Source organism: Lipophrys pholis (assembly GCF_963383615.2).
Source record: "Lipophrys pholis genome assembly, chromosome: 17".
Taxonomy (NCBI): domain Eukaryota; kingdom Metazoa; phylum Chordata; class Actinopteri; order Blenniiformes; family Blenniidae; genus Lipophrys; species Lipophrys pholis.
In genome coordinates, this window is record NC_137643.1 from 9,452,756 (window position 1) to 9,475,600 (window position 22,845).

Here is a 22,845-nt window from a genome sequence, read left to right on the forward strand (position 1 = left end):
TAACAACTTCCTAATTAAACTTTTCTAATTGATAAAAACTCATTAGCTGATTATCATAACTTCGTCTCCCATTATAACATTGTACCCGATAGTTAAGGTTATATGTATATAGAAATAAAATATATTACTTTAAATTTCACTTTAATGACTTTTTTCCTTATAAATTTATTCCATTGCATCAAGGGTGTGAAGATGAGGTGGAGTTATAATTATCTGTGTCATACATATTGATGAATTGACAGTAAAGTTGACTTTGACTCATCACAATTCTGTCTCTTGTTAACTTTTCACATGCCAAAATCATCACTTTCTCTATTTGATGTTGTCTTTATTTCTAACTTTGATGACATTGTACTCCATAAATCCCATTTGGCGTTCTAGTGTTTGGACTCTGGGTTCTAATTCAGCTTCATATCCTAATGAGGGGCGCCAGGTTCGTAAACCAATACTTGATTTTTATGACGACATTCACGTGTGTAGAAGTTCAATTAAATCACAACTATCATAATAATGACTGCTTTTATTATATCTTCGTCCTCAACATACGGGCAGGCTTCATAAATGACCCCATCTACTCGAATAAATCTGCGTGAAAATAGAATGTAGCTTTCCATGAAACTGGGGAAAACATAAAGAAACCTGGCAACCCGAAATATCACATTTCCGGCGCGGGAAAATCGTAAACAACACTCCGCCACAGGAAGGACGTGTATGACACATTTTTTCGCTTTAAACTGAGTTTTTCTACCATCCGGAGATTTCAAGCAGATTTATCCGGGAAACAAAAAGCTAAAGCGATATATTGTCATTTTAAAAACTAGAAGATTTCGCAGTTGTTTCCATAAAAAAACGTCAGTTTAACGTAGCGATTATGAAAAGCGTTTGTCTTCGTGCAGACATGCAGCATGTTTGATTGTTTAAAATCCAGAAAACGGTAGTTTACCGGCTCTGTTCTCACTATGGATCGCTACAACGAGGTGAAACTTGTGCTGAAACGCTGGGAGCAAAGTTTCCTAAAAGAGAACCACAGGAAACCCAACAAGGTGAGTGAAACACTCAGTTTAAGTGTCGATATGGCTTTATTATGGTTGTGTTATGGAAAGGGTTGCTCAGATGGCATCCTACCCTCACTGGTACAGACTGGTGCTGTCACCTTTTAGTTTTTTTCTTATTCATACAGTTCATTTTGATTTCCAGGAGGACATTGATCAGGCTCCAGATGAGACCAGAAGTGAGTACTGCCCATGCGAATCCCTGCAAACAGACAGTAAACAAATGAAGTAATCCTCTGGAGAATGTAATAACACTGTCCTTTGTGTCAGATTTGTATAAGGAGTATCGCAGTTTGAAACAAGCCAAAGAAAACAACAGTGATGTACCCGGGGGTCAAACTCCAGCTTCAGCTGAGCTCAACACTGCCAAGGTACAGAAAGTCTACCAAGCCTGTGGACATCAACAGCTATATTATCTTACCGAATACTTACTAATACTATGCTTTATTTCCTGTCTTTTAGGAGTCGGACTCATGGGGTGTTCATCTGAACCGCAGCGCGTTACCTGCAGCCTCCCCCAGGCTGACAGCCCAGGACAAAGACAACCTGAAAGCTTCCTCCCAATATTATGGTTTGAAGCTTAAAAGCAACCTGGCTTCACTCAGTAAGGTTAGGGCGATATCCAAACGCACCTAACCACTTAAATATGTTTCTCTTCTTCCTGTGCATGAGTCAGAAGAACATACATATACATAGTTTTTGATCTCAATAAACTTAACTATGATTTTCTTTCAAAGGAGCGACCGGTCACTCTGAAGAAATCTCCAGTTCCCGGCCGGCGGCCTCTAAACTGCTTAAAAGATGAACGAACTATGTCAACAGTCAAACCTGGAACTCCTGCAAAGATCACAAGCGTGGGCAGTGAAACAAGCCCATTTTCACCGAGGTGAATGTTGTAGAGTGCTTCTGTGTTGTGAGACTCTCTCTTAAATTGCATATATATTATTTCATTCATTATTTTCCAGGTGTAATACGGGTAGAGATCTTTCTATATTTTAGGGTTATGGTTACAACACACTATAATGAATCAAAGGAGGAAAATAGAAGTAAAAGTAGTTCAGGTAGTCAAATGATGTCAATAGAATCACTCTGAGATGATCAAGCTTTCTTTGTAATTGTGTCGTTGCTCACAGGAGTTTTACGCCGACTCTGGGGTCCCTGGCTTCGAAGACGCTGGATCCTGTCGTGCCTCAAGAGCCTTTGGAACCTTTTGAACCTTTTGAACCTGTGAGACTGTTTAGTGACGAATCTGCAGATTCTGCTCATGGCCACAGCAGCAGTTTAAATAGGGATTCAGCTTCTGCTCCATGCAGATCCTCCGGCCAGTCGTCGTTATCTCCTGAACAAACTGCTGGAGATTCCGAAAGAAAACCTGAAGCCACAGAAAAAGCTTCAGGAGACATAAAAGAAACTCCTGATGTATTAAAAACTCCACATCAGGGATTCAAATCTGAAATTCCTGAAACTTCTTTTGTCTCTGAAGGACGCCCGCAGTCGTTTGGAGGTTTTAGAGGAGGATCTGTGGGAAGACCGTCTCCCGCCAGCAGGCTGAGCTTCGTTGACAGGAAATGGCTGGAGCGGTGTCAGGTGTTTGGGGAGATGGGAGATGAGGAGAAGCCTGGTGCCGGCAACCAGGGCATAAAAATAGAAGAAAGAGGTGAGAGACACCCAGAAAAGGACAGAAAAGGAGATGAAGTAGCAGAGAGCCTGGAAATCTTAGCGGATGGAGATGGAGAAGGATCAGCAGTGTTAGGAAAAGATGGAAGTTCAGTGTCCACTAAGAGGGACACAAACGTCAGTGACGCTTCACCAAAGTCAGCTCAGCGACGTGCTGGAAAACGTGAAAGAGGAGAGAAAGGTAAACAAAAACCAAGGGAAGGTGAGGAGATGGAAAAGCCACAGCGAACTCCGGGAAATGAGAGCGAGAGTAGTCCGAAGTCCAAAGGCCCAAAGAAGAGAGGCAGGAAAAGGCAACGGGAAGGAGAAGACGCGGGTGGAGATGCAACCGAAGGAGGAGGAGTGAAAAAGAGGCAAAGGAGGAGTAAAAAGAAAGAGAGCTCTGATGTAAACCTGAGCCCTGCTCAAGGAGGGACGGCGAAGAAAAGAGGAACAAAGAAAAAAGAAGAAGACGGAGAGAGCGAGAAGGACAAAGAAAGTAGAACACCAAGGAAGGTGAGTGAGTGAATGAATTATTATAATTTCAGAGCAAACTAGTCTACAACCGCATTGTGCCTTCAGCAGAGCAACGAATGGGTTGGTTTTGTGGGTTTGAGGAAAAATTGAATTATCGTAACTATACGAAAATCTGAATTTTATTTTTTGCCTTGTAGAAATTAATTCAGAATAAGTGTCATTATTTTCCTTATGTAATGCAATATTCTTCAACAGCTTCTTTGTGCAGACCCTCCAAATAAAGCCTGCCTGTTTATTTCTGTTAAGGTTCCTCAAGAGAACCTGTTGGGAGAAGTAGAGGAGGAAATCAGAGCGAGGAGAATGTATCGAACGCAGTCTGTCCGAGCCAGGTACGAGCAAATATATCTCAAGACGATAAAACTGGATACTTTTTATTTGAAGTCTGTAATTCTTTTTTTTTTTTTTTTTCAATTTGACAGAGTTGCAAAAAGTGCAGAGGGAAACTTTGTGAGGATCAATTTAAAAAAGAAGTCTCATGTGAAAGGATATGCTCTGAGAGGGATGGCTCTGCGCAGGCAGGTGAGTTTTGTGTGCGAAAGTGATGATATCGGCATCATATAGAAAACGTATGGAGGTTTCAGAGAGGTGTCACACATTACAGTATTCTCCCTGGTCTGTTCTTTCTTTCAGCTGTACGTGCAGAAGTTCCAGCTGAAAGGAGAGCGCTTTGGCGGAGGCGGGGGTTACTTCGGCAGGGGAAGGAGGGGCGGCTTCAGAGGCGGGCTCAGTCGGCAGGGCGACACCTGCTACAAGTGTGGAGGGACCGGACACTGGGCGATCGACTGCAAGGGACCAGGTGACGCAGAAATATAGCGTGAGAATATGAACGTAGTTCTGAAAGGTGAGGTGTTAAACCTCTACTGAGATCTGTAGTTGAAGAAACTGTGAAAAGACACATCCGATGATCCCAAAGTAATCCAAACTGCTATTGCTGGTTGCTCACTTGCTCTATTTTACTCACGTCAATAACAAACAGTGAAGCAGCGTGATAAACGTTTTACTGCAACAGTTTAAGAAGCCAGTTTGCCTGCGGTAGAATTATTCTTCATTGTTGGGATTTCTACCAGAGTTTACTCATCATGCAGTCACGAAAAAGATTGAGCGTCAATCCTGCTGATCTGTCTCGTAGCTCCTCCACCTCCAGTTCCGGAAGACGACCCTGCGGAAGAGGAGCCATTCGAACTGCCCACGCTGGAGGACGTTGCCAGGGCAACGGGAACGCTCGGGCCTCAGCCATTGGGTGCGTCTTTTGTAAATCGATAGAAGTGTTGTAGAGATGTGATTTTAGAATTTGAGATTATTGGACGAGCCCTACCAGGACACACAAGGCAGCCATCATACTTGTATACATCAGAAGATATCAGTCAGAACTCAATCCTTTAATTTTTTTAATAACTTTACGGTCCAGTTTCTTTCAGAAGGTTGTGGATGTTTCTCTAAGCCTGGCGGCAAAAGTTTTCACTTATAGCTTTTGGTAATGTTTTCACATGAGATAAATATAAACTCTTCCTTGGTCAGCGGATGAATATAACGACATGGCTTGGGACAAATATTTCACTCGAAAAAAGCTTTTTCTGCTGAAATTCAGATTAAAGCTATGAATGTAAAATCAAAACCAATCAGCCGAAGAAAGTTATAAATAATCTGATTATTTCATTTTTGATACCAGGGAAGATCAGGACATACAGTTGAAGTAATTGTCAGTTATTATCAGTTTTTCTAGTCAAATGCTTGTTTGGTACATTTTTAATGATTTAATTTACACGTGTACTTTAATTAATGAAATCAGATTCAGTCCAAAGTCATTCATTGATCCTGCTCAACTTTGCAAATCAAAGCAGAGCTTTTGACAGAAAGCTCAACTTATATTTTTAGTTTTAAAGTATTTTGTGAAATCTTCTTTTCGGTTCTAGTCGCATCGTTTGGTGCCAAAGAAGAACCAAACCAACCGGACAAGGAAGCAGACGGTCGCGTTAAAGATGAAGTGCTGCTGAATGTGATTCGTCCCGACTATAAACGTCCCGTTGCTCCACCTCCTGTCCAGCCACTTTATCCTCTCACGGATGACGGCAAAGTTCAGGGTAACACTGTTAACTGGTCTGATCTGTATATTCATCACAGATAAGAGCACATAAAGTAGACAACATGTCTCTGTCTGAGAATTGACTGAGACTTTTTTTCTGTTTGGGATCAGAAACACCCGATGAAGTGTATTCAGCTCTGCTAGAACTCGGCTATTCATCCTTCAGAGGCGGACAGGAAGAAGCCATCATGAGGATCCTGTCGGGTTTGTACAGCACCCGTAAATACTCTCCCACACCCGCAAGCATGTGCACTTCCACAATCTCCTGTTTCTCTCTGTATTTTCAGGTCTCTCCACCCTTGTGGTGTTGTCAACCGGCATGGGCAAATCGTTGTGCTACCAGCTTCCAGCGTACCTGTACGCTCAGAGAGCCAAGAGCATCACGTTGGTTATTTCCCCTCTGGTATCCCTCATGGACGACCAGGTAAACACTTTCACTGATTGTAGAAGAGAAAAGGCTGATTTTTACTCGTTCACACCCGACAACCTCTTTCTGTGATGTAGCTGTCTGGTGTGCCGGCCAAGCTGAAGGCCGCCTGTATCCACTCCAACATGACGATGAAGCAGAGAGAAGCTGCGATAGAAAAGGTAAATTACAAACAGTAAACAGTGATCCAAACAATGACAGATCCACATTTGTAGCTTCATAATACATATGTACATATATGTACAAGTCAGGATGAATTCAGTGTTTGTGCACGCTCATTCTTGGTAATAATTCGAGAGAGAAAGGAGCTCTTAGTTTAGAGGGATCAGATTTCTATAGGTTGATAAACATTCCAATAGTTTATCTGTAACGTTTGACATCCAGTAATAGTTTCATTCTACCTTCCATGTGCTCCTTCCTCTCCCTCAGGTGAAATCGGGCCAGGTGTCGGTGTTGCTCCTCTCTCCTGAAGCTTTGGTCGGTGGAGGACGTTCAGGTTCAGGGTGTCTGCCCTCCGCTCAGGAGCTCCCCCCTGTGGCCTTTGCATGTATAGATGAAGCTCACTGTGTCTCTGAGTGGTCACACAACTTCAGACCATGTTATCTGAGGCTCTGTAAGGTGGGTTAATGAAGCCTTACGCTTATAATTAAAGGTTTCATGGCCAGCAAACGCAGACAAAAGTATTATGTGGGAGGGCAACTGCAGTAAAATACTGGAATTTAATAAAATCTTTGATCGGCTTGAAAGATCTGAAAATGTATTAGAGAATGATTAAGCTTTATATACCTCATTCTCCTTGTAAGCGCTCATATCTCCACATTGTTTTCTGTTTACAGGTGCTACGGGAGCGTTTGGGAGTGCAGTGCATGCTGGGACTGACGGCTACAGCCACGCTGTCCACTGCTCTTGACATCGCTCAGCATCTGAACATCAGTGATGAAGATGGCATCGCTGTCAGGTCTGCAGCTGTGCCTCCTAACCTCAATCTGTCTGTGTCTATGGACAGAGACAAGGATCAGGTATGAAGAGTCGTGTTTTGTGTGCCTGTCCAACGCAACGCAGAGCCGAACCGTATTCTTTTGGAAACGTAGATTTCCTTGTGCAGGATCTTTGAGTTTTGGTGACTGTCTGTCTCTCCTGTCTTTATATTTCAAGGCATTAGTGGCTTTGTTGAAAGGGGATCGTTTTGGTTGTCTGGACTCCATCATTGTCTACTGCACCAGAAGAGAGGAGACTGTCCGTGTGGCGGCGCTGCTCAGGACCTGCCTGCAGGGGGTGCTGGTGAAGGAAAACCACCAGATCAGCAGCAACAGCCAATCACAGAACAACCCTGTAGGACAGAAAAAGAAAGAACTGGGTAAAGTGTCAGACATTTTGTATTTTGAATACATGAGCTTAAGTGCAACACCATAACAGATATGACCGCAGCAGATTATATCCAAAGGCTAAGAGTTTGTAGGGATGCTGTCGTTAAAACTCGATATTATAACTGAATGTTTTCCTGCTTCTCCAATCACTTTCATATGATCCAACTGTATCCAACCGTATTCAACTACTCCACCTAAAAAAAAGAAAAGAAGAAGCTAGATATAGTTGGGGAAAATGTGATGTACATAAATTGAATCTCCGAATGTGAAAATCGTTCCCACTTTTCTTATTGATTCTCTTTTTTTTGGCTTTATTTTGTATTCAGCTCGTAAGAAGATCCGTAAACCGCTGAAGTGGCAGGCTGAGTCTTACCACGCCGGCCAGTCGGGGTCCGAGCGGCGCCGCGTCCAGAACAACTTCATGTGCGGCGAGCTGAGAATCGTAGTGGCCACGGTGGCGTTCGGCATGGGCCTGGATAAGTCTGACGTCCGTGGTATCATACACTACAACATGCCTAAGGTGGGAAGAGGCCTGATTGGTTCTGAGCATCATCGTGGAAAAGCGGTTTTCAGTGTCCATCTGCCAGCATCACACTTTATGCGAGTTCTCTGTACGCCGCTGTGTGTTTTTAGAGCTTCGAGAGCTACGTTCAGGAGATCGGGAGAGCGGGCAGAGATGCAGAACCTGCTCACTGTCACCTGTTTCTGGACCCAGAGGTGAGAATTCAACTATTTAGACTGAAAGAATACGGGATCTTCTGGGCTTGTGTCATTAAGTACTACAGTTTCTATTAAATACAGTCATTAGAAAGATACTGACGGCATAGTGAGTCGTCTGGTTTGATCCCGAGCTCAAATGATGGATTGAGTACCTACTGAGCTATATTATGAGTTTGATGTATGGTTGTGTGTGCAGGGTGGAGACCTCCACGAGTTGCGTCGCCATATTTACGCGGACACGGTGGACTACTACACCGTGAAGCGACTAGTCCAAAAAGTTTTCCCAGCCTGCAAATGTAAACAGATTCATCAGAAACAGCAGGAGCTCCTGATGGTAAGTCCCAGTGTCTGCAAATAGAAATGTTTTGCATTGAGTGATATTCATTAAAACCTTCTTTAAAGGTGAAAACAATTATATATATATATAAGTGGTGTTCTGCCAATTTCTGTGTGCAGGATGTTGAAGACTTGGAGTTGCTGGAGATGATGGATGAGTGTGATCAGAAAGGAAGCCTGAATCCTCAACAAGACAAAGAGCAGTCACACAAACCACAACTGACGACAGGAGAGGTGATTATAAGGTTTTATTGTTAAGCAAGTGAGTTTTAGGTTTTACATTCCAATACAAGTTTTTTTTTTTTTTTTTTTTTTTTTTTTTTTTTCCCCATCGCAAGGAGATTTCAGATCTTGGTCCAGCTGAGCAAACCCTGCAGGAAGGCAGAGATGATGGAAAGAAGAATGAGGAGGAGGAAGAGAAAAAGGAAGAGCAGACGGCAAAAGACACCAAAGCCGATTTGCCAGAGGGACAGCCAGAGGAACAGCCAGAGGGACAGCCAGAGGGACAGCCAGAGGAACAGCCAGAGGAACAGCCAGAGGAACAGCCAGAGGGACAGCCAGAGGAACAGCCAGAGGACCGGCAAGCAGCCGGCAGCGACTGGCCTGAAGAGCGAGTGTGTCATACGCACGAGAGAGCGATACCCATCCAAGAAACCGTTGAGGCTCTGGACATCACAGAGGAAGGTACATCATGTTTTCATTTATCTTTTCACAGTTGGATGAAAAGCACTTTTGACTTGATTCACCACAGGAGAGCAAAGCCAGACTTTATATAGAAATATGAGACCACTTCACCATAAGTATCAGTGTCTCAGAGTTGGTTTAGAAAAGATATTTTCCGACACTTGCTGGGTAACACAAGTCAGAGAAACCCCAGAAAACGGCAACATTTTTTAAAATAGGTTATATCTGTAACTTTGTTGTTTCCCACATCAAAACCTGTATTCTATATAAAAAATATGGCAACTGCATCCATCACGTTCCTGCTCTACAGCTGATTCCCTGGTTCACGAGTTCAATACCTCTATACTCCACCAACAGCATGTCTCATCATATAAACTGTAACGCATCCAGAGCTCAGCTGCTCTTGTCCTCATGAACACATCGCCCCGTTCCTTGTACAACAACATATTCATTTTAATGCTGCGCCATACCCTGACCTCATCTTACATTCCTTCCTGCTTCCTCCGCTCAGGTGAAACCAAAACTTTACTCCTACATCAGAGACTGGAATGACTTGAGTTCTATAAAATCTCTCCTGAAAACTCATCTGTTGTGAATGTTTGTGTATCTGAGCACTTGGTTTTAAGCTGTAAAGCATGTTTTTTTTTTTGTTTTTTTTTATAAAGAGCTTTCTCTGAATAATAAGGGTTATATTTATGATTATTTTCAGGTGTGGAGACGCTGCTTTGCTATCTGGAGCTTCATCCGCAGCGGTTCGTGGAGCTCCTGCACCCCACCCTGTCTGTGTGTAAAGTCAGCTGCTACAACGGACCGAGGCAGCTCCAGAAAGTCACAAAGATGTAGGAAATATTCCTTAACATATTCTGGTGCTGTGCTTTTAGGAAGCCAGATGAGAATAAATAAATATAAAAATAAATAAATAAATATATTTTTTACACATCTTTGAATCCGCTGTTCCAGTTGCCCTCCCATCGCCGTGGTGCTGGCCAGACGGCGGATGGCGGGCGAGCGAGTGGAGACATGCGATCAGCTGGAGTTTGACGTTGTGGAAGTGGCGGACACGATGGGATGGGAGCTTCCCCTCGTGAAGAGAGGACTCAGGCAGCTTCAGTGGAGCACAGATAGAGGTTTGGTTATTACATTTGGTCTCCCTGGTTCGCCCTCACAGAAGTGGTCACGTGTCGATGTTTCTGCGTTTCAGCTGGCGGCCGCAGCGGCGTTCTCGTCGAATTCTCCTCCCTTTCGTTCTACTTTCGCTCCTTTGGGGACCTGAGCCACGATGAGCTGGACAGAGTTTGTCAGTTTCTGCACAATCGCGTGCAGGACCAAGAGAGGACGCAGCTGTACCAGCTGACGTCCAGTTTCAAAGCTTTCAAGAGGTACAGTGCGCTTTTTTTTTAGAAGCAGCTGCAGCCATTCAGTCGTTTATCTTTTGCATTCGTTTTTTTGTGAGATAAATAGAAAAATAATATATCCTAATTTGTATTTACAATACCTGAATGAGCATCATAATCGTGACGATTTGATTCACCCAGGAATTTACCATGCTTATAACTTTGCTCTATATTCATGTGATTATCCTCTTGTCAATCTGTGTTTGTGAACTTCCTGTTTTGTTGGTTTAACCATTTTGTTGTTTCCCCAGTGTCGCCTTCCAAACTGTGTCATCCTGTCTGGAAGATTTGGACGAGACTCGCAGTTTACAGCTGAAAGGGCTTCTCTCCGAGTACTTTGACAAACGGCGAGACAGAGATCACACACTCCAACCGGTCGACCTCGAGGAGCAAGACAAATACAAGGTGAAGATAATTACATGTTTGTTAGATAAATGATAGGGAATGTTGTGGCTCATGTCTGACTGTGTGTGTGTGTGTGTGTGTGTGTGTGTGTGTGTGTGTGTGTGTGTGTGTGTGTGTGTGTGTGTGTGTGTGTGTCTGCCTGTGTGTGTCTGCCTGTGTGTGTGTGTGTTTGCAGATCTTTGAGTGGGAAGATCAAATAAGAGCCGACATCAGAGGTTTTCTTTCCAACCGAAGTGATGAGAAGTTTTCTGGGAGAGCCGTTGCAAGAATCCTGCATGGCATAGGTATACATACATACATACATACATACACAACAATATATTTTTCTAATACCAATTAATTTCTGGCTAATTTCACCATAGAAAAAGATGTGTACCACTTTAATACGAGTTAGAAATAATAGAAAAAGCCTAATATTTTCAGGGTTATGCTGGTTATATACTTATAATGTCTCTGTGGTCGTATTCAAGAAAAAAGCAAAACACAAAGAAAAGCACGCAAAACTAATCAAGATGTCTATAAAAGACATTCCAATATGGAATGAGTATATAGTTAATTTTGAATAAATAAACAATTGCAGACACAAACACGTTGGATCGGTTGATAATCAAAGTTTTGCTGAACAAATTGGTTTATGATTTCTGGAAGCAGCCTTCCTTTAAAGAGGAGGGATTGCTCAGACCTCTAGAGGTCGTCAGAGAGCCTCGTTTGCTTATTTCAGTCTCACTGTTGCTCCAGATTCATCTTCTGCCTCCTCAGGTTGGGGCTCCACTCAGAGAACCATTTTGATCAGTAAACTACATAAATTCACCGGATTACACACGTTTCTATTTGAGTTAATCTGCAGTCTGCCTGTCAGACGTGAGCGATCCATGAAGCTGAAGCCCAGTTTGTGTTTCAGGCAGTCCGTGTTATCCTGCTCAAACCTACGGCAAAGACCGACGCTACTGGAGGAAATACATTCAGTTCGACTTCAACCAGCTCATCAGACTGGCAACGCAGGAGATCATTCGCTTCAAATGATCTGTGTGTGTGTGTGTGTGTGTGTGTGTGTGTGTGTGTGTGTGTGTGTGTTGATTTCCAAACAAGTCGGTCTGAATTTCAAATAAATGAAAAATGTTAATATTTTTACTCAGTAAATAAAAAAAAGTTTCTATTTTTCTACGTTGGCTTTGCTGTGGCATTTTTTTATTTTATTTGAGGGGAATTTATTTTAGTGTAAATATGTTGTAGTTGTCGGTATTTTAAAAGTAATTCAAGTCTAAAAGACCATAAAACAACTTGTTTGGTACAACAACTCACAGTCCTTGACCTAGAAATTAACTTATACAAGGAAGCATGTGAGTGAAAATAAAAGGGAATGTTTTATTAAATCATTCACCATAGCCGTGTGAGTGTTGAAACAGCAGATAGGAAAGCAAATATTGACTCCTTGCGACCGTAGTATCTTGACAGACCATTTTTAAAAAGCCTTTAAATTATGAATCACTGCCTTTGTTAGAAAACTGCTCTACTTCATGAGACTCTTGTGAAACCTTCAAAATGTAAACACGGTTACGGTAAAGGGGAGTGGTTTGTTTCCTTTTAATGAAAATTTACTTGTGCTATTAATGACACACATATCAAGCCTGATGAGTTGAAGTTAAATATGGGTGAACTGTTACTTTATCAGTAAACGGCTGACACCCACTAACAGACTGAGTCAACTGGGTTCAAGTTTCCACGTGACGAATAACGAGCAGGTGAATCAGGAGACAAGTGGGCCATTGAGTCAGCTCATTCCGGGAAATGTACATGCAGGGGGATTTTTACAGCCGCTCCTGAGCAGAGTTTACTCTTTCACAAGCGTGTTGCTTCGGTGTGACAAAGTGACCTCAGATATGTTTGACTTTGCTCATGAGAATGAAACAACATTCCCACAAAGACAGGGCTGGGGATGTAACGGATGGCCCTGACTCGAACCAGGGATCATCCCACTGTGAGTCGAGAGTGCTAACCACTACTCTTCTGTGTTGCCCTGGAGGAGGGAAGCTGGGAGTTACTGAGTCAAGTATAATACTGTAATATAAGTGGATTGTTACAAGCTATTGCTGGAGCTTTTGTCTCAATCGCTGCTTTTTCCAAAAACACCCAGGTTGACTGGGGAAGGAGTGCTCGAGGTGTTACGCCGAGTTCTGCTGGGAAGAGAGGGTGCAGCTCAGCACAGAAGAAACACAATGAGACAGCCATGTGCACTTCGCTAAGACCTACTTATTTACTCCATTACATTATGAAGGGGTAACGTATGTCAACATGGTTTAATCATGACATTTCAGTGTCTGACATATGTTGGGGACATTCCTACTTTGTAGAGGAACCGTGAGCATTCACAAGGCAACAAAAAGAAAACCAAATCAGATCATTAAAAAATTCTGCAGATAAAGGTCAAACTGGTATATTAGTAAGCAAGTCATCTCAGAGAAAGAAGAATGAAGTCTGTCCATTTTTACCTTGCATGAAACTACAATGTGCATCATTAAGAAATACGTGATACATCACATGTATTTTTACCACTTGAAAATCAGTACTTTTCCACTTTCAATCACTCATGAATAAGTTTTTTTTGCTGAAGTTCTTTTTTTTGTTTGTTTGTCAGAATGTGAACGTGACACGCCATAACATTTGTGGAGACATTATGAAACTTTACACTATAGAGTGGTGCATCTTTATGACATGATGACATAATGTTTATAATATAATGACACACCAATTCATTGCTTTGGTTTTTCGCTGTGGCAGCATTGTGCCTCTTCCATCAACCTTTGTATCAAATAAAATAACTTCATAGATGTTTTTATGCTTTTGTCGGTCAACGTGACGGAGAGCAGTACCGTTTAGCCGACTGCGGTCCGTTCCAATGTTTCCTTCGCTTCTGGCCTTTGTCCTTTCTCTCTACTGGCTCTTCATTTCCTCTTTAACAGCTCCACTGTTAAGGATTTATTAGGTGGTAACATGAAAAGGATAAAAACTACAATTTATGTCGGGGATTAAAGTCAGGCTTTTTATTGGTGCAGTAGCTTCATATTAGTTCATGAAACTTCTCAGGAGTTTTGATTTGCAGCTGGGAAAATTTGCTTTAGGGAAGCCCAGTATTATTCTGGCTTCGGCTACATGCTTTGTGTGCAATTTGATCAGCGTTGCTTTTGCAACATTTCACAGCAATGCACATGTACTGTGCACTTTTTAAAAATGTAGAATGTGATTAAAAGATCAGCAATAATCCTAAGTGTGTTCATCACTTTCTTTCAGTGTGATATACAGTACACCTGCTTCTGTATGTATGCTTTAGTACAGACATGTACACAGTGACGACCATTTTTCTGCTTCTCTGGCCGATGAGTTGTCAGTGAACTTTGTCCCTCATGAAGGCGATCATGTAACTTGTGAGCGAAGGAGCCCCAGTGAAAAAGATAGTGCCAGGTTTGTATTGCGCCGCCGCCTTCATTTACTCAGAGATTACACGTTTATCAGATGTCATCTGTTTTACCACCATGATGTACCAAAGATTATGACACAAAAGCGGGGAAACACCGGCTAGTAAAGGTCCGTACTCTGATTTTCTGCTGATCCGTCGACAAACGATCAAAGCTCAATACAATCAAAAACTAAATGACAATTGACTCCGACAGGCTTTTCCAGTCTGATCACTCGAATGTCTTGAGAGAGGAAAAGAAGAAAATATCAGAACTCTTCAAGGACTTAATTTTAAAAATCCCCAAAATCAAAATGTTTCTTTGAAAGGACAAACTACTGTTTGGAGGTGTTGTGGATGAGGCAATTAGTTGTCATCCAAGTCTACAGTGTTTATAGAAAAATTGACAAAATAATGATTACCAGCAGACTGTTGGCACATCATTTTTAAAATTTATTTTTTGAACAAAATGTATTGAATACATAATTTCTTTTTTTTTTTAATCAAAAATGTGTTGCAGGCAATCAGTATAATTATACACTGGGAAAAAGTGACTTTCTTGCTTTCTTGACTCAAAGGATATATTAAAAAAAGGCATAACATTTTTTTACAAAGTTGTAGAGACATGGGCAAAAACACACTTACAGTCTGTTCTAATATTTGTTCCTTATTGGACTCTTACCGCAGCAAAATGTTCTCAACAAACTCAAACGGTATTATTACCAGTTCTCGTTTACTCTGGACTTCAATCTGATATTTATTTTGACAATAAAGTAACTTCACTGTCTAAAATGTCAGTTTAATGACATCATGTGGCACAAAACGTGGCATAGAAGTGGATTAAATATGGAAAGCGGTTAAAAGACGAGAGAGAAAAGAGAAAAACCTGTTTTCTACGCAATTGAAAAATATCTATGGATTTCAAATAAAGTACTCCACAGCTTTCCAGTCTCAGATACATGTCATGTAGTGCATTATAAAAGCAGCTTCATCAGATTTTAAAATTACTAAAAATAAATAAACATAGTTACAAAACAATTTCAATGAGGGTGTGGATATTTTAAAAACATTTGCACAACATGCACGTTGAAGTTTACCAACTGACATGTTCGTCAACTCTCGAATATATCAGCTGGTTCCTTGATGCGCAGGAACTCCCAGTCATGCGAGTCATCCAAGTTTTCTAAGCAGAACTGCTGATCTCAGACTGGGATGGACCCGGTGAACAAGCTGACGTCAGACTCACAGTCCCGTCGTTAAAAGTGAGCCTTCATAAAGTGACAATAGCAACAAAATCGCCCAGCCGGTCAGAATGCCAGCGTTCTGCAACGCAAATATCAGCCAGGGTCTCTTGCTGTTGATGTGGACCAAAGTGGGCAACTGGGATTACAAAGAGAGGACAGTGAGGGGAGGTTCTTCCACCAAGTCAATGTTAGATTGATCTCTGTAACACTCACCATGTCGGCCAGCCCCACGTACAGGAAGAGTCCTGCGGTAAGAGCAGCTATCCACTGTTGGGTTGCCAGGTCAGTGGCCACAGACAGAGCGATGTACAGGCCGCCAAACGACGTCATGGCGCTGCCAAGGTTCAAAAGCAACGCCATGCGGACGGACAAGCCACTGTGGAGCAAAATGGCAAAATCGCCTGCAGAGAAACGAAGAGCAGCAGGATGATGTGAATGAATCCCCGCAAGATGGAATTAGACAATATGCTTTTGATTGTGTTGGCGAGTCCCGTTTACCGAGTTCATGTGGTAGCTCGTGGCAGAAGACAGCCAGCGACGTGGCCAAACCGGACCTCCACGACAGTGAGAACGCCGCGCCAATGGCTAATCCGTCTGCGAAGTTGTGAATCCCGTCACCGATGGTGATCATTAAAGGCAGCATACGCGCGCCTGCAGACACAAACAGGGACGCCTCGGTCATAAGCACCATCATCACCATCATCGGCTCAGCTTTGATGATGTCACTTTTGTTTTTGTGCCGGTTGAAATCGGCTCACCTCTGGTTTGCTCCTTTACCTCCACAGTCGTGTCATTTTCACAGTCAACCTGAGAAGTAAATATATTCAGTAATCAGTCATGGCGGCGACGTTGTGTGTTTCTGTTCACATTTACAGCCTGTAAACTATTGACAGTGTTATTTGTTGGAGTGGATACTTAAAGCTGCAATAACTCTGAACATTCAGCATACGACACATCCTGCAGTAGCATCTGTGTTATTCACTTGGAATCAGTATTTGAAATAAAAGGTTTAAACTTTTCTTTTTTGCAGTGTTTCTCACCAGCTCTGCTTTGGATGTCGACTGCGATTTGTTTTTTTCTATCCTCTCCTTTCGAAACATTTCTAAAACCCTCCCATGATCACAGTGGTGGGGGTCTGAGACGTTCTAGAGTGGAACAAACACAAACCAGTCAGTCATTTTACTGCAGATTTAAAAGAACTATTTGTTGGAGGAAAGCATCGTTTGTTTTTTTCTTCATACCCCATGATCATGCTGGTGATGATGATGATGATGATGGTCTTTATGTGTAATGAGAGCAAAGATCGATTCCATCAGGTAAAATAAATAGATTGCGGCCACAACGACCAACATTTTGTACAAGTAGTCTGGAACTTCTCCGTGGTGATCATGTGAACCACCGTCCTCATGTGAGTGCACGTGCAAGCCCAGGAACTAGACAAAACCAGAAGAAGTCATAATGAGTACATGCTGGTAATGAATCAAACCGGCTATTTAAAGCTATTTAAAAGTCACCTACCATGGGTAAGAGGTGCAGTAAGGCATCTCCAGTCAGTGAGCCTACAGCCAGGCTGATGCAAAACTGTATGCACAACTGGAAAGCACTGGTGCAAGAGGTGAACAGCAATATCACAATTCCGAACATGGACGTCAGCGTTATCAGCACGTTGGCGAGGGTTGCATAGAGGTATTCTTCATGAACAAAAGAGAAAGTATAAGAAGGGTGGTTAGAAATAAACATAAAGCTCGGGGCTCAGTAAAGCCGTGGCTGTATTTGTCGACACATACTTTCAGTCTCAGAGAGTGAATCTGGAATGGTTGGTACAGTGACTGGCGTGCAGGCTCCGCTGAGCATCTGTTGGATGAATGCAGGGCTGAGTCGAGTCACATCTGATCGACCGAGAGCAGAGGAGCCACTTTCTGGTAGTCCGTAGATCAAAACCAGCTCTTCAGCTGTGAAACAATGCTGGGAAAGGAAAAAAAAACACGAGCTGTTTGTTTTTGGAATTATCATTCAAGAACTCTAACTTTTCTAGCTTCACCTTATCGAAATACATTTTAGGATTTTGTGTGTGCACATACATGTTCCCAGGTGGAATTGCTGTCATGTGCCTCATGATGTTCGTGGCTGCTCCTCTTCCTCAGTCTCTGACTGCTATGATCATCATGCTCATCATGCTCATCATGCTCATCATGGTCGTGACCATGATCGTGACCATGATCGTGTCCGTGATCATGGTCGTGTCCATGATCGTGGTCGTCCTCAAGAGGTCCAAGTTTCAAAGTTTTCATGAGTGCCTCCAAAGCTGCACAGTAAAAAATATTTTTTCGTAAAAAAAAGCTTTTTCATAAAGTCGAGGAAATAAATACAAGAATCTAACACTTTTCAGGAGGTTTACCTTCAATAGTGAAATTCTCTGACCCAATTTGATTTATGATGTAGTCCAGGAAGAATTTCTCCTCAGGCAGCAGTTTATCTGTGAAGCAGCGTCCGAGCAGGGCGTGATACAGGACGCGGCCCAACACTGCTCCCACGTCCACTTTCTGGTGACCTGAAGACGCGTTGACCTCTGTCATGATGCCACCGGGTGTCAGACAGCTCTAGTTGCCAAAAAGGAGCCAAAGTCAAGTTTTTATACACAACAAGATTACAAAGCAGATTCATCATAGTTTTTTTTTTTTCTGGATCAGCGGATTATCACAGATTATTATTTCAGAATGCGTAAAGTCAAAAAAGAAAGAGGTACAAATGTTCCAAAATGACAAGTGATCAAGACACACGTGCATGATGAATAATATTAATAAAAAAAGAAGAAACATTTGATCTCATAATGAGTGATGTTTACCTCATTGAGAGAAGGCTCATAGTGGCGTCGAAGTCCCACAAACACAGTCTCCAGTCCATGGACGTCCATGTGGTTGTGATCGTGTCCGTGCTCTTGCCTGTCGGTGTGTTCGTGGTGATCATGGTGTGTGACACTGTGTAAGAACTGCTCCGTTTTCTCTCCCCACCTCCCCTCTTTGACCGCGGTGCAGACCAGGTCGGGAGAGGAGAGGTACAGAACAGAGCCGGCAGCCAGATCCGGGAACTGGGACACACTGACCGACACGTTTTCACCGCCTTTCCCAGCCTTGTCCTCAGCGTGGAGGGAGTGGTTGCTGAAGAGCTGGTGAACGGCCTCTGCAAGATCACACTACAGAGAGAGCAAGACAAATGAAGACACAGATTATGTAAACAATATGTAAACCAGTTACTTACTTTTCTGATCTATAAACTTTTACTTATTCATGTATTGAAGAGAGCGGTATCATACAAAAAGCATCAGAGAAAGTAACAATGACAAAAAAAAAAAAGAAGTCAATCTGATATTAAAGCTTGTTTTACTGACAAGAGAAACAAAACAAAAACAACTTCTATGTAGTATTATTAGAAAGAATCTTATGTCTAGTTGGGGTTCTCTTTGTTGAAAGCACCTGGGAATGACTGTGTTGTATGTGGCGCTATATAAATAAAGTTGAATTGAGTTGAAATTGAATAGTGTTATAACTGATTGTACCACTTTTCTTTCTAAACAAAGGCTGCAAAAGTCTTTGCGTACAAAACGGCAATGCCCCACTTGTTGCTACAACCATGTTCTTAAAAACAGTTTTCTATTTAAACTGATAAAAAAAACAAAAAACAAAACAAAACTACATTTTGATATACTATTAGTTTCTGTAGAGGGCGTCATAATGTTTAAAAGGAAGGTTTTAGAAAACGTGGGACAAAGCATAAACATAATCTGTCTGGATGTGGGGGGATTATTTTTGTATCTGGCTTGTAACAAAGTGACCATGATATACATCCACAGGGTCAAACTGTGAGGACATGTTGACCTCTGAGTTGCCATGACAAACTCCGAGCTGAGGATCAGAGGAACTTTTGTTATTTCAGTCATATCATTCCATTTAGCTGCAATAGAACTAAGCAATGTGATGTCCAGTAAAGTTTTATAAGGGCCTGTTTTGTTTTTTATTGGCAGCCACCACAGCTCAACAGTATAAATTTATCAGTCATGCATGCTGCACTCGTGTCTTTTACCGCTGATCTGTAGGACGTTCAAGGACTTTGCTCTCCCTCCCTGATACAGTGGTTTGTCTGCGTTGGTTGCAGATAATTCAATGTCTTTCTATTTTATAGCCTTTTCATTGTCGCCCATTGTAGCTTGTAGATTATTCCCCAATGTTTAAGTTTCAATCTCACACATGAATCTTTTGGGATCGGAGTTTGGGAGGTGATCTGTATGAGGATGGAAAGTGCTTTATTTCCAACAAATGAAGCTATTTGAGCCGCTTTTTTCTTTGTATGAAAAGTGTGTTATAAAAATACGATTTTATACATGTCTCTATTTTTTAGAAATACTTTAGAAATTTTATTGAATTACTCTGAACATTTGCATATATATGTGTGTGTAGATGTATATTCATACATATACTGTATAAGTACAGACGTGTGTACTTGCTAATAAGTGATTTATCAAATGATGATTGAATATTGCAGCGGTAAACTAATTGGTGTAAACTGAAATGTGACATTGTTGTAGACAATAAATATTTGACCTAAACAATATTGGGAATAGTTCTGGCATTGGAATGTGCCCTGTGACTTCTTACATGAACAAAGGAAGTTTGGTGTGCTCATGAAGAAAGAAAGAAAGAAAGAAAGAAAGAAAGAAAGAAAGAAAGAAAGAAAGAAAGAAAGAAAGAAAGAAAGAAAGAAAGAAAGAAAGAAAGAAAGAAAGAAAGAAAGAAAGAAAAGTTGACTTGGTAAAGTGAGAAAAAAATATTCACATTATACTTGGAAAGCTGGTACTTATAGACTTCATATATTCCATACAATAATACATATAATACAGTAATATACCGTTAAAATTGTTTTTAGTTTAAATAGAATATTTAAAATATTGTAACATATGCCTACCATTTCAAACTACAATTGCATTCACTGTATGCACAACAAAACTATACAAAAAAATAAAAAATATCATAGGAAATGTTTTTTTTTAAACCCAGGTAGACCTGGGGAATGGATTTTGGACCTCGGCCTCCCGTCCGCCGCGGGCGGACACACCTGGCTCTGTCTCACCTGGCTGCGGAGTCTAAGCCTAATAAAACTCACCTTTCCACACGGCACTTCGCCGCACTGCACACGTTTCTCCAGTGTATTAAAGAGCGAGCGAAGAGCCTCCTCGGTCAGAAACTGCTGGCCCGGAGACACCACGCTCACCACATCCCGGTAAGCCTCCTCCACGGCGGCCGATCCCGACACGGAACCGAACGATCCCCAGCCGGACAATAGGAACAGAAGAGGCAGCGCGGAGGAAACCATCGCCAGACTTTCTTCAAGCCTTCTTTTATATTCGACAAGCGATTAATGAAGAGGTGGAAGGAGCAGTGCGGCCACACAATCCAGGAGGATTTCCACACAAACTATGAACCATTCAGAGCTCAGCTGGCAGCTTTTATGCGTCTAAAACTCATGCGGCTCGCGGCGCCCGGACTCTGGATTGTGATTGGCTGAGACGTGACTCGTGCTGTCACACACCTGTCTGCTGAACCTGTGCAGCGCAGTCCCGACCCCTCCCCAAACTACAATCCCAGGTTTCCTGAAACCCATAAATTTATGACATAAAGCTTTTTCCCCCCACCCTGGTGCATGAATAGGATTATAGAGAGTAACCGAAAATACTTTATAATTGAGAAATATAAGTATTTCAAAAAATATTTTTACTGGTGACTATTTTGCTGAGTCAACAAAGCAGGTGAAATGGTTTCATATAAAATCAGTCTATCAGGAGCTGAAATCTGTAACATGCAGAAACTTCTGCAACATTTAATCACCTGCATTTCCAACGAAATAAAGTTTAATCATGAACTAAACTTGTGCGTGAACAATTAAGATGGATATTGAGAAGAGAGGTGAAAATAGGCTCAGATGACGTTTTAAGAATCTGCTCAATGCAGCAGTTTTACCCAGTGACCTGCACAAGCTCAATAAAGCCAAATCATATAATGACACTGTTGTGTCATCATGTGGGGTGATGTGGGGTGGATCAGCTTGATGTATTTAAATCTTATATTGATCTTCACACTTTGAACCTTCTTGAACTGCCTGTTGGCCTCATGAACTATATTTGTCTTTTCAGCCATATGACCGATGAAAAGTCCTTACTAAGGAAAATGTTGTAATAAATAATAATGCCATTTATTGTGCCATAAAACAAATCGAATGCTGAGTTAGCGATAAGGTGAGTTTACAGCCTGAACCCAGTGGAGAAAGTCTTTTAGGCAGACCTGGGCATTGGGTTTACGACACTCCTCACACGCAGCTCTCTGGCTGCCCCTGACTGGCCTGGCTCAGAGAGATTAAATGTCAAATGAAAAATTAGGTCACATCCTTCCATTCATTTATCCATTTCCATTCAAACTTAGTCCACACGGCGTCACAGTAGAGGTGTGGCGAAGCAATGTCCCCAGCAACTTCCTCCAGCTCTTCCTGGTTGATGCCGAGCAGCTTCTAAAACCACTGGGAGTTATAAAATCTCCTACAGGCCCGGGACTGAGCCAAGAACCTCCTCTCAGTTGGACGTAGACGTCTAAAGCGAAGCAGCTCAGCTCCTGGGCCTGTCGTCTTGAGAAGAAAACTAATTTCAGCTGCTTGTATCTCTTTATTGACATTCATCATTGTTGTTTTTCTGTTGTTAAGGTTCAAGGTTACTTTATTAGTCATTTTACAGATTTTGTGATCATAATTGGTTGTGTGAAACGAGACGGACACGACAAGAGCTCAATGTCTCGTTATTCACCAATAAGTAATTACGATTAGATCAAAAATAGATGAAGAGAAACCACAATAAAACACAATAAAACTTTACAGAGATAAAATTCAGTCACTTAACATAAACCAGGATAAGAACATTCAATGAAGAGTCGCGATAATTATGTCTATTTATGTAGTTTGGTTCAGCTGTAGTTGAAATTGTATTGAGTTGAGATGAGATAAATGTTTATATTAAGCTGAACTGAAGCTTTGCACAGAAGTTTTGCATGAGCATCCTTTGGAAAATTAATACCAAGCCCCTGTTTTGAATAAAAATAAATAAATCAGTTTTTAAAACAGTATTTTGACACTGCAAAGTTCAGGAACATTTGGTTTTGTTTCGCTCAAATAAATGTACTATAAAAAGATTCCTTAAGAACAAAAAGGTGCAGCCTCTGTTCTATACATCCTCCTCGTATCCTTATCCCTTTGTGAGCATTTCTGACTGCTTGTGTCTGATGTTTTTTTTATTTCTTAGCCACATTATTTACAAACTGTATGTGGTTCAACTCGTGCTTTTATGTTTGTCTGTATCTGTCACTTCAATGATAGTGTTGGTCATATTTGTACACTGGAGTTTGAGCATCTTGTACTAAAGCTGCTTCAGCACGTCCACCAGATATGACCTGAT

The 22,845-nt window shown here is 41.7% G+C and overlaps 4 protein-coding genes across 4 annotated transcripts; 1 reads left to right on the plus strand and 3 right to left on the minus strand.

Moving 5' to 3' along the window:
• The first annotated feature begins 657 nt into the window (after positions 1-657).
• On the plus strand, positions 658-11,764 carry recql4 (RecQ helicase-like 4). Its single transcript, XM_080485126.1, is given in 28 exon segments — positions 658-1,043; positions 1,198-1,231; positions 1,323-1,423; positions 1,515-1,661; positions 1,790-1,938; positions 2,186-3,224; positions 3,492-3,574; positions 3,665-3,764; positions 3,876-4,041; positions 4,375-4,485; positions 5,159-5,326; positions 5,440-5,532; positions 5,616-5,752; positions 5,833-5,916; positions 6,185-6,373; positions 6,592-6,774; positions 6,911-7,112; positions 7,449-7,642; positions 7,756-7,839; positions 8,039-8,176; positions 8,299-8,412; positions 8,517-8,862; positions 9,572-9,701; positions 9,823-10,061; positions 10,064-10,241; positions 10,508-10,661; positions 10,837-10,945; positions 11,563-11,764. Coding segments are annotated over 28 exon segments (4,878 nt in total). The 5' UTR covers positions 658-959; the 3' UTR covers positions 11,685-11,764.
• A 2,849-nt stretch (positions 11,765-14,613) lies between these two features.
• Positions 14,614-16,157, minus strand: LOC308122473 (zinc transporter ZIP4-like). Its single transcript, XM_080484290.1, has 4 exons — positions 16,115-16,157; positions 15,855-16,007; positions 15,570-15,757; positions 14,614-15,492 (listed from the first exon to the last, which is right to left on the minus strand). The coding sequence occupies exons 2-4, from the start codon at positions 15,997-15,999 to the stop codon at positions 15,355-15,357; spliced, it is 471 nt and encodes a 156-aa protein (XP_080340416.1). The 5' UTR covers positions 16,000-16,007; positions 16,115-16,157; the 3' UTR covers positions 14,614-15,354.
• Positions 16,056-17,604, minus strand: LOC308122944 (zinc transporter ZIP4-like; the record flags this gene model as incomplete). The annotated part of the gene is made up of 6 exons (XM_080485127.1): positions 16,056-16,163; positions 16,397-16,501; positions 16,598-16,789; positions 16,875-17,047; positions 17,144-17,321; positions 17,509-17,604. 6 exons carry the CDS (start codon positions 17,602-17,604, stop codon positions 16,056-16,058), a joined length of 852 nt encoding a protein of 283 aa, XP_080341253.1.
• A 127-nt stretch (positions 17,605-17,731) lies between these two features.
• On the minus strand, positions 17,732-20,723 carry LOC308122945 (zinc transporter ZIP4-like; the record flags this gene model as incomplete). The annotated part of the gene is made up of 3 exons (XM_080485128.1): positions 17,732-17,956; positions 18,202-18,549; positions 20,514-20,723. 3 exons carry the CDS (start codon positions 20,721-20,723, stop codon positions 17,732-17,734), a joined length of 783 nt encoding a protein of 260 aa, XP_080341254.1.
• Positions 20,724-22,845: the final 2,122 nt, after the last annotated feature.